The following is a 15127-nucleotide window of genomic DNA, read 5'->3' on the forward strand; positions in this document are numbered from 1 at the left end:
ACATACTTGACATTGGTCACTTCCTTAGCTCTTTACTCAACACCCTCAGCTCCGACCAGTCCATCCACATCTCCCGACGGGATTGCACGAAGAACTTGTGGTCTCACCTGTAACAAGGTCCACAACCATATGAGGGGACCCAGGTTCGGTAACTCCACCATAGGGCAGTGGAAAGTACCATCAGGATGTCAGCCGCAAATAACACCAATTCCCTGTCTTGATATGCAGCTTTCACAGGCGTAACAACGTATGCAATAATACCCAGATTGTCTCCACTCGCGACAGATCATGCAAAGTGCAGTAGGAACATCAGTGGCACTAATGTAGGTTGAAGGCTGTCTAAGATCTTTTTTCGCAATCGAAACAGCAGTATGAATTGTAAGGTAAACAGAAAGGGGGTGGATGGATCTTTCCAAACTTTGATTGAGGGCGAAGTCTGAAGCATTGATCACAACCGAATTTCCCCCTGTTCCTAGAATTATAGAAAGCTGTTAGTGAAATTATAAATCCGCGACTGAGAACTTCTTCCCTTTCGATGACACTTACTTTGGTCAGCGTTCCATATCTCTTAGAAGCAAGGTCTTTGAACGTCCCGCTTCGTCGCAGAAGAGGAGCGGCTTTACTGGATCCATTGCTCTGAAGGTCCGGCATGTTTGTGATAGCCAATATTGTGAAGCATGGTCACAACAGTCGATAATCAGGAGATGTATCTCGGTTGAGAGAGTGAGCAGAGAAGAAGCCGTGGTGTTCTGAGCCATTTCCAGCAGAAACAATGAAGTTCGGATAGTCGAGGATAGCAAGAGTAAGACGATATGTCTGGAAATTTTTGAAATTCGAGAGGTGAGAGAGATGGTGGAAGAAAGGAGGAGGAAAGAGGAAAAGGAACGAATGGAAGTGGGAGTGAAGGCAAGCACGCCAGTACAGTCAATGCGACTGAGCTCAAGCTCCCCTGGTACATCTGCCGTACTTTCAATATTATTATTGCCAAACATTTTCCCCTTCAGTAGTACAATATAATACCCAGTGCCTAATACATTTTGAGGATTGTATTCCCTATGACTCATTTCACTATGAAGAGTATCTGCAGTCAGTATGTATTCGCTCAAAGTGTCCATTTAGTAGACCCGGTCGACTCGGCATATTTAATTAGAGTTGAGGGCCTGTATTGGACAAAAGGCCTATAAGACTGGTTGGTCATGAACTCTGAATTCATTCAATGATTTCTGATGTTGAGAAAGAGATGGAAAATAGAGACCTGGCAGTCGCATCAAATCCATCCAACGATAATATTACCCCATCGTGACTGTTCCTTGCTTGATAAATGTTAAAAGATATCAATATAATTGTCCATGTTGAAGGCAATATTGCACTCCAGTAAAGAATAGATAGGGGGGTTTATAAAAAAAAGGGGAAAAAAGAAGGAAAAAGAAAACACAAAAGGAAAAAGAAATGCCCAAGATCCAAGTAACTAGATCGGAAAAGAGACGCCGGAATGCTTTGTCATCTTGATAATAGCAGTTCAAATTCAAGGTCGTCGTTTAACAAACTCCTCCAAATCAGCCTTAGTAGCAACACCAAGCACGAATTTGCGCGCAGCATCTGTCACCACGGCAAACTGCTGCTTCTCCCGCTGATCACCATTAGGACCAGTCTGGCTCTCGAAGAATTGCTCCAATTCCTCCAATGGAGTCTCCATAGTAATGACCTTGTAGATCCCACGCTTACGGTTGAAGCGCTGCATAGCAGCAGAGACCGGGTCACCTCCATTGACGGTACCACTTTGAATGAGCTCCTTTAGACGGGGAATGCTCAAGTAACCCAGGAGAGATCGCGAAGTAGCAGAGATGACAGTGAGATGGGTGTAATCGCGTTCATAAGCGGCCATGAGAGCGGCGTCAATGGGACTGTTAGGAGAGACAGAGAGGGGGGGGGGGGATCGAGATCTTCGACTGTGGCCTGGTGATTTGGAAAGTTTTAGCAATGAATTGCGATGAAAGCTTTTTGCACTGCATATCTGATAGGAAATGACTCACTCCTCGGTACTTATTGGCCCATGGTGATTGCTGAGCTGCATTTGCGTGGGCTGAGACATCATTCTCACGATTGTAGGCTTCACTGCCAGACAGGTAGGAAGCCATTGTGTCGTAGTTTCGCTCCTCCGCGGGGTTTGGTGGGGGTGTTTCGAGGAGTTGTTGATCGTTGGGCGGGCAACAGAGACGATGTGATGATGACAACTGTATATGTTAGACGGAGAGTAGTAGCGATTAAGCAATCCACTGCTGTATCAATCTATGCAAGGTACTACCTGTGAAGAATGACCAGGACGAGAGCGTGTGGAGTTGAAGTTCATTTTTTGCGCCTTTTTCCTCTTTCTGCCGCGCCAAGCCCGACTATCCGCTACGTCACTTCGGCCAGCAATTCGGTGTTTCTGGAGGCCGGGGGGGGGGGGGGGGCTAGTTTAGTTTCGGGGTTATCGGACTTCCTCGGTGCTTTATATGCAACCTTCATTCCTCAACTCAGTTTCATTCCTCTTGAACTACAATCTCTTCTTGAATTCGACCTCAATTACCCAGTAAGTGACTAATGTCCTGAATAGGTGGAGTCGGACGGTACGATCGCTGCGTCCGGCGTGCTCCACTTTTGGTGACCCGCGCTGATCAAGGCGTTTCTATATGTACTGTACGCAGTAAACAGAGCCAATATGCTACCTTCCGAGTCGGCAGTCGCTTCACTGGCTACTCAGCACCCACTGGGTGATCTGAAGTTGAAACAAGACTTTGGCCCGGCGCAAGGTCTCATTGTCTCCAAACGCCGCGAGCCTTTCCAAGCCTGGAGCGCAATCGACGATGCAAAGACCAAGGCGGAAGCCATTGGCAAAGAGGCTGCTAGGGAGTTTGAGCTCGCAAGTGAAAAGGCCCAACAGAAAACTGGCAAGATCGAGCCTTGGTCTGCTAGATATTATGCCGCCTGTACTGTGGGCGGAATGTTGGCCTGTGTTGGTGAACCTTGATCTGACAAGTGCATACGCCTAATCACTGACCATATCATCTACATGTAGGGTGTTACTCACACTGCCGTTACCCCATTGGACTTGATCAAGTGCCGCCGTCAAGTCGATTCCAAGCTTTACAGCAGCAATACCCAAGCATTCAGCAAGATCCGTGCTGTCGAGGGTATTCGGGGTGTCTTCACCGGCTGGGGTCCTACTTTCCTCGGATACAGTGTAAGCATATATATTCCCGTTGTATGTGCAATTATCCTCCAGGCTATTAACGAAGTTCGTTCCAGGCCCAAGGAGCATTCAAATATGGTGGATATGAGTACTTCAAGAAGTTCTACAGCGATCTTGTCGGACCAGAAAATGCTCAGAAGTACAAAACTGCCATTTATCTCGCTGGCAGTGCCTCTGCCGAACTAATCGCCGATATTGCTCTGTGCCCCTTCGAATCGGTCAAAGTCCGTATGCAAACCACTATTCCGCCCGAATTCCGCAGCACCTTCAGTGGGATTTCAGCCGTTGTTGCGAAAGAAGGTTCCTCAGGGTAAGTTAATGTACACTTACATGTCTTATTGAAGACATGTAGTCGAATTATAGCTAGTGGCTTTGTCACTGTTTCAGAGGGCTCATAATGTCCCCACTAGGTTGTACAAGGGTCTTTACCCACTCTGGGGTCGACAGATCCCGTACACGATGATGAAGTTTGCCTCTTTCGAAACTATCGTGGAAGCGATCTATAACAAACTTCCTGGTCAGAAATCCGATTATAATAAGGGTGCACAGACTGCTGTGGCTTTTACTGGAGGTTATCTGGCTGGTATTTTGTGCGCTGCAGTGTCACATCCCGCAGATGTGATGGTCAGTAAGTTGAACGCGAATCGGTTGGCTGGAGAAGCCTTTGGTGCTGCTATGAGTCGTATCTATAAAGATATCGGATTTATTGGTCTGTGGAATGGACTTCCTGTTCGTATCGTGATGGTTGGGACTTTGGTATGTCTTGTAATAGTCTATTGTATTTTGAACCGTGCTAACAATCTCTCAGACTGGTCTTCAATGGATGATGTATGAGATCACCACCGTCTTGCTTTTGTCATTTGTCGCAATTTTCATGAGATCTACGCTAACTATTTTGCAGTTACGACTCGTTCAAGATCTTCATGGGGCTCCCGACTACTGGTGGCTCTTCGGAAGAGAAAAAGACGAAATAGGCGTGTTTTTCAAGGCGATGCTAGGGAGCTCATACTTCCTCTCAGCCTACAAACAATACTTTTGTGCCATTAGTTTCAGCTTTAACTCATCAATCAACTCTCCTCTCATAATGTATTCTTTTGATAGATATAATTCTCGTGAACTATGACTAGAAACTAACTAAACTACTAAAGTATTCTCGCCAAGCTCGCTATCTTTAGTCACCGCCTCAACCAATCGCCGCGTCTTATCTTATCATCGACGTCATCCAATCCAAATCATCGAATGCTCTGGGAATTGCAAAAACGAAGTAGTCAATCGCCTCGTCAACAACAGATAAAAAGGAAATAATAGGGAGAGGCCAAAGTTGAGCCTCTATTTTAACATCCCGGGTCAGGGTCACGTCTTCCGAGATTTCTTCGTAGAGTCACTTCTTTTTCTTCTCTCATCTCCCCCTCTACTTCTCTTCATCAACTCAAGACGAACTCCTATATCGACCCCATTCTAAAACTCCACTTCACCCACTCCGATCTAATCAACTTTTAACACCCGCAAAGTACAAACTTGGTACCTGCGTCTTATCGCCGTCCCACTTTCCAATCTCTAACCGCCTATTGGTAGCTGGTCAGTCCCATACCCCTTGGGGTACATCACCTTGTGCAGTCGCGATAAGCTGAACGAATATCGATGCCCCTAGAAACCTCTCGATCCCCATCACACAAGCTGAACCACCACATCTACACAATTTACGCAGTAATTTCACAATGACCGAACAAGATCAACCCATGGTCTCTCACGGCCGCGGAGGTACATCCTAGCATATCCCCGTCTCACCCCGCAGATCAGCATCCAACTAATTGTACCAGGCCAAGGAAACATCGGACACGACTCAACCCAGTGCGTACCTCTCATAAAACAAAACTCTAGCAAAGGCTAACAAAAAAAAAGATACGTTGACGGCGAAATCGTCCGTGAAGGCGTCTACGGCGACCAAGGAGACGGCGCATACTCAGCCGGCGTAAGTAAACCCAACTACAACCAGAATAAGCCAACTAACGTATCCAACCCGACTCAGCGCGGCGGTGTAGGAAATATCGGATCACCGCACGTTCGACCAACCTCCAAAGTCCCGCACGATGCGGAGATGATACCCGAATTAGCGGTTCGTAATTCTACGGACGAGACGTACCACACTGGCGTGAGTGATTTCTAATGATCTTTGGCAATGTGTAATACGTGAAAAAGAGAGATGATGCTGATTTGTGTAGCGTGGTGGTCAGGGGAATGTTCATCTTGATGAGGCGGCTAGGAAAGAGAAGGAGGAGAAGGAGAAGGAACGGAAGAATAAGGGTCCTCTCCATGATGGGCTTGCGGATCGATTGAAGAATAAATTGTTGGGGCGCAAATAGATTTCCTGGTGGATATAGGATTGATGGATGTATTGGAGCTATTTTCTGGATGAGATATAGGTGCCCACCTATATCTACACGAACGGTTTATTGTTATGCGGTGGTTGTGATTGTGATTCCCATTTGCGTCCGATGATATACATTAATGTATTGAATGTATTGATCTTTGAGCTCCAATTTATTAAGACTGAACATGGTTTATCTAGATGCCTTGAGGGTTCAGAGCCTTAGGGGATGCAGATCTATCCCTATCATTTTGGTCTGCGTGATGATAACTTGGAAGCCAGATATCATCTGCCAGGTATGACAAATTTCCTAGTCCTCATTAGTACGGTACACTTCGTCGTAGCTGAAGGACTTACCCTTGATGTATTAGTATTGCCTTGATTCTAGTTTACTGGGCCAAAGCACACACATACCAGATCAAACAATTTAAACGGTATATTTCGAAGTATAATACATATGTACCTGTAAACTCGAGAGTTAAGTCACAATATTGACAGTGGTTTCTAAGATCATAATAGTCGTGAAAGTTTTGTTTATACACCACATCCCCCTTTTCCCTCGAGTTGCCAGCCCTTCTCTTTCGGAACATGCTGCGACCACTGATCATCCAAATGATCCGAAAGAGCAATCGAGGTATCCAAACTCGAAGCTAGACCACGATGTCTTCCTTGCAAAGAAACAGCAATAAGAACTAACTTGCTCAACGCGTGCCACGATCCGCAAAAGGCATAGCTCTGGCCAGGATAACCAATACTCACACCGACACAGCTGTATGCAGAGACAGTCTCGAATATAATTTTGAATGTCGAAAAGGCCAATGGGTCGTTCCGGAAATGATCCGACTCAATGATGCTTATGAGAAGGGTAGCGAAACCAAGCCATTGAATATCCGAATTGAATTGGGACCAGATCTTTTGGCCAACCGAGCGAGCGAGGGGGAATATCGAGAGATTTGGGATGAAGGAGCTTTGTTGACGCGTATCTTTAGAAAAGGGCTGTACCAAATCGGCGCTGCTATTGAATCTTAGTTCTGGGTTCTAATACATATATACCCTGAGAGCTATCTTACCTGACGGTGGCAGAAACGGGAAAAGTCGAAAAATACTAGATTCCGGAAATGTCAGCATTGACACTGACTTTGGTAACAGGTCCATTCTTACCATCATGAGAACTAGTTGCGAATCAGTTAGGGAAAGGCATCTCCAAGAAAATAATCTCATGTCGGAAGGGATACGTACTGTATAAAATGAGCAATCCCTGTGGCAGTCTATCAAAAGCCACAACCGAAAATCCACCACTTCGCACCGCTGTACCATCATTAGCTAAAATAAGTTTTTGACCACCAGGAAGCCTTACACAATGCTTGAAACAATCCATCTAGAACCTGAAATTTCGGCGGAAGCGCACTGATTTCCTCGCTATAGGTGGCTGATATCTCAAACCCACCCCATAGGATGGCATTGCACATCAAGACATTAAATGAAAGAAGATATGTCTGCCAAGTTGGATATAAGTAAACGCAGAAGTCATGGGATTGTTCGAGAACAAAATCCAAAGTCTGATGGATTAGATCCCAGGTCGCCCGGTTTGGTAATATCATTCTGATAACCCAGATAAATGATCTGAGCAAACAAGGGAAAAGTCTGCTACCAGCGAGAATAAGAAGCCCACAGACAAGAAGTGGAAAGACTCTGCGAAAGTGTTAGTATCACAATTAAATTTCCCCCCGTGGGGGGGGATAACTTTGAGCAAGAGAGGGGCGCTCACTCTTTTTGGTAGGGACCCATGTTAGTATCGATGAGAGACATCCCGTTGTTGCATATCGCAGATGTAGCAAGAAATACGCCCGCCCACAAGGGAGAAGACCCATTATCAAGTGGAATATCAGGACGTACAAACACTGACCAAAGACCGATAACAACAGAGCCCAGAATGAGAAGGCCGATGAAATAAAACAGGATGAGAATAGCTACAAGGCCATATGCCATGCACTTTATTCCATCAGGGTCGTTATAGTCGGTGAACCGTGTACTGGAAAAGCGTTTTGTGGCTCGTTGTATCGTGCCATTTGACCAGCAAATGAACCGTTTAACGAACTTTTCTCGGTTGTCAATATCCGCATGGCCATGACCGGCGTTGTATTCGGTAAAACTGGACCGATCAGGAATTTGTGAATCAATGATCACTGTAGAGATATAAGTTGCCTATTCTGTATTATAATCCGAAGAGAAAATACCTTCTTGCACGGTAATTGCTGGGGCCCGAGCTTTTACTTCATCGGTACAGCGTACCGAAACAACATCCTTCTCAAACTGCTTATCACATCCTTTTACCATTTCACAATGCGCGCCGTCTTGCTGGACAAAAGATGGCCACGGTACTTGTACCTTCTCTGCATCGGCTATATTATCTTTCAGAGCTGATCGAAAAGACAATGCACGCGAGAAGTAAATCACTCCAAATATAGGAAAAGCGTGGCCGAGTAGAAGGAGAGCGAAGATAGTTCCTTGCTGGAAACACGAAAGCGTAGAAAGATCGACCTTGGTAGATTTCAATTCTTAGTTCATCTTTCCATGTGCAAATTTGCTCCAGGTGCAACACATACCACATTCAACCCAGTTCCAGTCGTAGCACTGAACGACGTAAACAAAGCATCAACATATTGAATATGAGAACCTTTAGTCAAAGCACTAGCAGTATACAGTACAATACTTCCAAGCATAGACACAAGTATAATGTAAATGTAGTGGATGGCCAGTGGAGTGATTTTCAAGAGATCAGCCATGATCAGCATTCCCAATGAAAGTCGTCGTAAGCTTTACCAGAGCTCCGAGTTAGGGCTGGGATACGCAAAATAATATATAAACCGTCCAACTCAATGGCCTAGAACAAACTATTTTCTTCATCTTTCTATCTTCTGCAGTTATCCTTGCTTAACCGCCACAAATTTCCGCGAGGAATGTAGTCGCGATGTTGAAGCTTGGCCCATCTTACCTTAACAAGACTACTTTGGGACAACTTCCCAGCACCTTGTTATGATCAATTGGAATATTCCTTGAGTAACTCACAGGCTACAGCTTGAGAAAAAGCATTCAATATTCCTCGGGTACGGCACGGGACATTCTGCAGAAGCAAGGTACAAATATGTGGGCCACTGGGGACCATCTGGGCCTTCGAGTTTCATTATCAGTGGCTGTAACAGTTGAGAAAGGGGAGAACGAGAAAACGACAGCCATAGGTTTGCCCAGGTGGTAGCAATCTGAAATAACGCATTCAACAGCGAAAGCAGAGTTTATTTGGATGTTGGTCATTTGGACGGAAGCACCGAAGTACCAGATACTTTTTTGTCATGTATCTGGCCCAGGTCACTAGGCCAAGGCAATGCATTATACATGCTTAAAGTCATGTCTCGGTCAATGTTGTATTACATTTACAATTGAATGACCAAGTGATTTGGTCAGTGATACCAGTATCAGCGTTACTTTCTTGAATGCATGCAACATGAGCCTGTGACAATTCTCCATGCCAGGACAGCACATCATATTTAAGCTATGAGCAACCCCTGGAGCCATGATGCAGCTTAAACTTATTTTCACATGTTGGCATAAATTCAGGGCATTATCCAAGCCACTAGGTGCCCATAATTTCAATTTCGGACCAGCTTGAAATCATCAGGGCATTCTTGAAGACATCGCACAAGGTAGGACGAAGTACATTTACAGCTCTCGGAGAAGCTTTCAATTTCAAATTATTGAGGTTAAGATTCTTGCTCTTAGCAATACCATTCTGTGCCCAAAATAATTTCCACTGATTACAAACCCTTATGGGCACATTTCAAGAAATCAAGCCACTAAAAGAGTATCACCCTCCAAGAGAGTTGTTGTCCCAAGGCTGCTCTTTTTCTTTCTCTTACATCACTGAACAGATATAAAAGAGAACCAACGCCCCCCGAAATTAATACTTTTCTCAAACTGATCTTGAATATCCGGCGGAAAATCGACTTGTTCCAAGCCAACAATCATGATCCCAACCCCCGTCGTAGAGAATGAAGTTATCCAGTCGCTCATCTAAATCTTCTGCACCATGCGAATGCAGAAGCGCCACAGGTTTCTCAAGCTGATATGAGCTCTTCCAGGGAAACGGGTAGACTGCTATGAGCAAGTTTCTGGAGTGTGATCCCAACTACTTCAGACATGATAATAATAGGACTATCGTTGAAAGTACCCTGACCGAAAAATGTAGGAATGGCCAGGCCTTGAATGTCTTTCGATCTGTGATATGTTCGAATCTCGTGTTGAAATGCCTCTCATAGTGATTCTCTTTCACCTTTTTCGACGACTACAATAGTCGGAAGACCATGTAAATCCTGACATGGGTCCAAGTTGAGGCGATACACTTCACGACATGGGTCCAATTTTTGGATACTTTCCACGAGGATAGGGGCCGTGTTGAAGTGGCTTATCTTGGATTTCATGAGAAATGAACTTTTAGTATGGGAGACTACGTACCTGGGGCTGTTTCTTGGAGATAGAGTCCATGGCAAGTCACAGTGGAATGCCTCGGAATCGAAAGGTGAAGGGATAGGCCAAATTAACGTCTTGATCAGGGGTTAATTCACGGAGATTTTTGACTAAGCTACAGAAATATGAATAGGTACTGAAACTACAGTATACAGTATGTAAGTGATGTGGCTGGTTTTTGATGCAAGGGGCCGTTGAAAAAAGGATGTGGATGTTGTGGTAGCTGGGCTAATGACTGCCCTTGATAAAACTACCCATCTCTCTAGATTATTTCGAGATACGAATAAAAGGGATGAAAAGGCATCAAGCAAAGCCAGATATCTTTGGATACATGCTAGTATGCTAATGAGTTATTTCAAGGATAATACAATGTATCAAATGGAAAATGAACTATACACAATCAAGCCATTCAGATAGACATTCAAAACACAAGTACAAAGATTTCATCCAGTCCTATTGTAAATCCGTACTCATTTCCATATCATATTCCATTCATAAGACAAAAGACAAAAGACAAGAGCAAAAGCAAAATCCCATGTATCATGACTCATAAGAACAGCCCGAACAGTCCAACACCGCAGTCATAACAAAAAGACACAGACAAAATCCCATATCTGTGCAGAAAAAAAAAAACAATCAAACGCCATAGAAGGAGGGGGTCATGGTAATATACCCGCGAGAAAAGAGAATTTCAAAATTTCACATCAAAAGCGCCAGAGAAAATCCACGAGCAAATAGCTAAAGCCACCTCTTTAAACTATTAATTCAAGATTCAAGAATCTCTCACCAACGTTTAATCCTTGCTAAATCGCCTCTTAAACCAACTCTTCCTTTTCTCCGCCTTCTCCCCAGCCGGTGGGGCAGCTTTCTTCAGCATTGGTCTAGCAGGTGCAGCGAAATGCTGCTGTGCCGTACTCATCGGGCTTGTAGGGCTAGCGACAGCCGCAGGGACAGACGGAGGAACCTTTGTATTGAGAGTAGGTCCCGTACCGAAATTAAATCCGTACTCCTGCGCACGATCATCAAGTCTTTGCTGTTGCTGATGTTGGATTGCGTGTTGTTGTAATTGATCCATGGAACTATTCAAAGAACTTGGATCTGTCGATTGGCCGTACGAATCTGTGTTACCGGATCCAGAGCCTGACATTGCTGTGACATTATCGTAGGATCGCTGGTAGCTATGGTTTTGATAGGAATAACTGTTTTGATCCATTGAAGGGCGAGGTCCAGGGCGTCGACGTCCATTTTGTTGTTGTTGGTAAGGGTAATAGTTTTCCGCGTTGTTATTGTTGTTATTGTAGTAGCCGTCGGCGAGACTGTCAGGGCGCGATTGGTTGCGAGTGTAGTAGTAGTTATTTGAATCCGGTGCTCGACCGTATCCACCTTGTCCTGTTTAGATGTGTCAGTCTTCCCGCTGTGGAGGGCATATAGTGGCTCTTTTGGAGTGACCCACCTCCATGGTAGCTTGTTCGACGACTGAAGTCTCCCATTTGTGACGCCGCATCTTCTGTTTCGGATTATCAGTTTGAAATTCGGAAAATATTGCTATTACAGATAGGTGTAGTGGTAGACGAACCTGTTCGGGCGTAGGAGATGGGTCGATTGCTACTGTACGTGCCATAAATGGCTGCTTCAAATGATCGAATGGTATCCAGCGGTCGCTCAGCTCGAGATCGGGTTGGGTTTGACCAGTCGGGATCGGCTACCACGAGAACGCAAGGGTTAGTAGAGGATACAGTAGACGTAGGTAAGTGGAGATTTGGAATGCTGGAAAACCATGTGGCTGAAGATAAGGAAACGGGTAATCGTTGACGGGGAAAAACACTCACTGATCACATTGCCATATTGATCTTTATGTTGGATATCTCGAAGAGAGCCCATATTGGATTTTTGCAGGGCAATGTCATCTATGAATTTGGGTCAGCTCAACGGTTTGGTGGAACGGTGAGAATTTGGAGAGGTCAGGACGCACTGGGCTGCAACTCATTCATAGCGACGAGCGGATCTGCTTTGGTATGTAAATTGCGCCTTTCTTTCTCCTCGTGGGATTCTGAGAGGTGACTCTTATGACCGGAGGAACTCGTTCGGCGTGAATTGTCCGATTTGACACTGAAACCACGACTTCGGCGGGGAGGAGGAGAAACGGGCGGTTGGGGGGCCGCCATTTTTTTCTTATTAGGGGCGGTTTCCACCGTCTTTCTTAGCGTCCGAGATCAAGGCAGGTTCTGAAACGGCTGGGATCGCCTGAGCTTGGGCTGTTGTGGAGCGCGACCGTGATGAAAGGTGGAACTGCCAAGCCGATCGCAGCGCTATGAAAGTAGCCGGCGCGAAGTTCGTTGGTGCGAGGTGAGACACTGAAGTGGTCTGAGATGCTGAGAACCGCTGAGCGTTGATTTCTGGGGGAATACGTGGGGGAGTTGGATGGGGTTTTGCGATTGCGCACAACGCCGAGGATGGTGATCAAAGAAGCAGAGAGTGCGATTGCGATGGCTGGAAGGATGTAGGGAAAGGTGGAGCGCCGTTGAAAGAGCGGAGATGAGGTGTACAACGGTGTACTTTCGTAGTAGGGAGTAGCTGAGATGGAGTTGAAGTGAGGGAGGGCAGCAAGACCAGAATGCAAAGAGAGGAAGAATGGGCGGCGATGGTTTAAATAGAAAGGCAAAGTCAACGAGGGCCACGCAAGACTGAGTGGCGTTTGCAACTATACAATTACACTTCTACTAATATACTACACTCTATGCTGTACTTTATGCACTCTAGATTATATTACCAGATAGCAGTACATTCCCATTATACTAATACTAGCTAATTGAATACCATTACATTCAACAATAAATACCATCCATGATAATTTAATGCCCAGTATTAATTGACTCTACTGTATAAGAGTCCATGCAAATCTTCACCTCATGAACCGTGGAACACAGCCCGAGTGGTACGCGGCTACGATTGGCGAGGTTCCTCTTTTAGCGGCTCTGCCCAAAATAGCACATCAACCAGTGTACATAGTACTATGTAGTTAAGTCATGGTAGTAACAGTAACTATAGAAGAGTAGTATATAATTCATTCGGCTGTCCAATTAATTGACGTGGTGCATAAATATGTTGATCAACAGACTAGACAGTATAGAAGATAATAGATTTAGTACTTGACTATGAACTATACAGCACTGAACATTTGATACTCAACTTGCGACCAACCACCATGCATATTGCATACTACTAGCCATACTACACTGCTAGTGTAGTATTTTACCCTGTACAATCTCTCTGAATGTTCAAAAATCCTGAAAATGCACCATTATCTGCGAGAATCTCAATGGCCGCGTGATGCACTTATCCGTCGTCTTCCAATTGGTGGGGCACTTCCTATTCTCTTGGGTCCAGCCGTGATCTACCGAGGGACTAGACCAGGCACAATACTACTACAAGAAGTTATGTATTAGGATAGTAGAATACCTCGGTAACACACGCTTATTATATGAAATCTAATAATCGAGTAATAGCTTTGATATTGACCTAGAATACATTCATCAATTTCCATCATAGAATAGCCTTAGTTACAACGAACAGAATGATCAGACTACATACATATTCAATAAAAGAGAATTCACAGGCAAGGCGTTCAGTATATCAGTGTCTATTACATACTGCAGAATTAAACAACTAAATTTTAAGAAGTAGACATGTTAAGCACTACATGGGTCCCGGATATCATCACACTTTAATTTAGATGAAGGACCCACTCGTTAATCACGATGATCCATCGATGAACTGGAGATTCCGAGCACTTACATGTACCGTGCAGCAGGTTTATTTGGGCCATTATTAGATATATAGATCAATTGATCCTAGCGACACCGTTGTACAACCTACTTTGCAACTACCTATCAGGTACAGTATCATTTCCTGGTGCGGTTTGCATGACCATACTCCTGTTGAAATATTGGAGATAGGGCAGAATATACAATCACCAATCTCATTGTCACTACCTAGGTAACAATCATGTTGGTTGAAGTATACGATCTAGGTGGCTAGTTGATAGGACTTGAACATGAGGGTTTCAATCCTACTATTACTCCTATTAATACTAAAGTCTCGACACTTGAAATCGCCTCGTTGGTCAAAACGTCGCATCTCATGGCTGGAAGTCTAGGCGCTTCTAAGCCCTGGATTTGAGCCACTGATAAGACTACCATTACTATATTTAGTAAATGGTACGAGAATCCTAGCATTACGCAAGACTTCTAGGTAGGAACTGTCTGGAATCTTGCCCATGTGTACATTACTAGTCACAATGGCACGATCCAAGTGCCCACGTGGAGTGGCTAGGTGGCCGCTAATAAGTATGGCGACCACCTACAGTGTCGCTGACTTGCTACCAAAACTATGCCACTACTGAGCTCGAGTCTAAGTGGACTCGAGCTGGACGATGTGATTCAGCATATCCAATTTAGCCGTTGACCCTGCTCAAACTCCAGTCATATACTGGATACTGCATGGGACAATCTACAAAAACGACACTGTTTATACTGGACATGATAAGGCGCATTCGGTGGTCACGGGTATATTAATAGATGCCTTGGGGGAGTAGCCAGAGCAAAACATGCAATTCTCTATAACAAAAGATGAACGCAGCCAGGCATAGGCAAAAAAAAAGACACTTGGACTCAATAAACCGGGTATGTCAAAATGGTATGGAATTTGGCGTGTAAGAAGCGTCAGATACAGGAGAGAAAAGTAGGGGGAGGAAAGAATCCGTGAAAAACGACAAGAATCATCGTTTCACAAGAATTCCGTCACAGACCACCGATTTCATCAAGATGGTCCCGAGATTAAGAAAAACAAAGAAGAAATGCACGAATAAAAAGAGAATCTTCATTCTTTCCCTCCTCTCATCTCAATCAAGAGATAAAGAGATCGAGAAAAAAAAAACACGAAAGAGGTTCTGTTGGTGGTGGAAAAGACGTGTTGGTAAATAAAAATTCTTTTTTTTTTCTTCTTTT

At 44.6% G+C, this 15127-nt stretch overlaps 5 protein-coding genes across 5 annotated transcripts; 2 read left to right on the plus strand and 3 right to left on the minus strand.

The window, feature by feature from the left end:
• Positions 1 to 1525: 1525 nt before the first annotated feature.
• On the minus strand, positions 1526 to 2138 carry N7469_005278 (putative cystathionine beta-synthase (beta-thionase); the record flags this gene model as incomplete). The annotated part of the gene is made up of 2 exons (XM_056644198.1): positions 1526 to 1956; positions 2030 to 2138. The coding sequence occupies 2 exons, from the start codon at positions 2136 to 2138 to the stop codon at positions 1526 to 1528; spliced, it is 540 nt and encodes a 179-aa protein (XP_056501012.1).
• A 563-nt stretch (positions 2139 to 2701) lies between these two features.
• On the plus strand, positions 2702 to 4206 carry N7469_005279 (putative mitochondrial phosphate carrier protein; the record flags this gene model as incomplete). Its single annotated transcript, XM_056644199.1, has 6 exons — positions 2702 to 2995; positions 3059 to 3223; positions 3289 to 3542; positions 3643 to 3988; positions 4041 to 4060; positions 4134 to 4206. 6 exons carry the CDS (start codon positions 2702 to 2704, stop codon positions 4204 to 4206), a joined length of 1152 nt encoding a protein of 383 aa, XP_056501013.1.
• A 744-nt stretch (positions 4207 to 4950) lies between these two features.
• N7469_005280 (DUF3602 domain-containing protein) lies at positions 4951 to 5595 on the plus strand (the record flags this gene model as incomplete). Its single annotated transcript, XM_056644200.1, has 5 exons — positions 4951 to 4993; positions 5053 to 5083; positions 5135 to 5204; positions 5262 to 5384; positions 5455 to 5595. 5 exons carry the CDS (start codon positions 4951 to 4953, stop codon positions 5593 to 5595), a joined length of 408 nt encoding a protein of 135 aa, XP_056501014.1.
• Positions 5596 to 6134: 539 nt separating this feature from the next.
• On the minus strand, positions 6135 to 8386 carry N7469_005281 (uncharacterized protein; the record flags this gene model as incomplete). Its single annotated transcript, XM_056644201.1, has 7 exons — positions 6135 to 6596; positions 6671 to 6705; positions 6840 to 6908; positions 6958 to 7292; positions 7369 to 7786; positions 7838 to 8141; positions 8207 to 8386. 7 exons carry the CDS (start codon positions 8384 to 8386, stop codon positions 6135 to 6137), a joined length of 1803 nt encoding a protein of 600 aa, XP_056501015.1.
• A 2528-nt stretch (positions 8387 to 10914) lies between these two features.
• Positions 10915 to 12286, minus strand: N7469_005282 (DUF2406 domain-containing protein; the record flags this gene model as incomplete). The annotated part of the gene is made up of 5 exons (XM_056644202.1): positions 10915 to 11510; positions 11575 to 11628; positions 11698 to 11823; positions 11951 to 12028; positions 12094 to 12286. The coding sequence occupies 5 exons, from the start codon at positions 12284 to 12286 to the stop codon at positions 10915 to 10917; spliced, it is 1047 nt and encodes a 348-aa protein (XP_056501016.1).
• Positions 12287 to 15127: the final 2841 nt, after the last annotated feature.

The sequence above is a fragment of the Penicillium citrinum genome, assembly GCF_028827155.1.
Source record: "Penicillium citrinum strain IBT 23319 chromosome Unknown utg000004l:1.0-2404223.0:1.0-2405248.0, whole genome shotgun sequence".
Taxonomy (NCBI): domain Eukaryota; kingdom Fungi; phylum Ascomycota; class Eurotiomycetes; order Eurotiales; family Aspergillaceae; genus Penicillium; species Penicillium citrinum.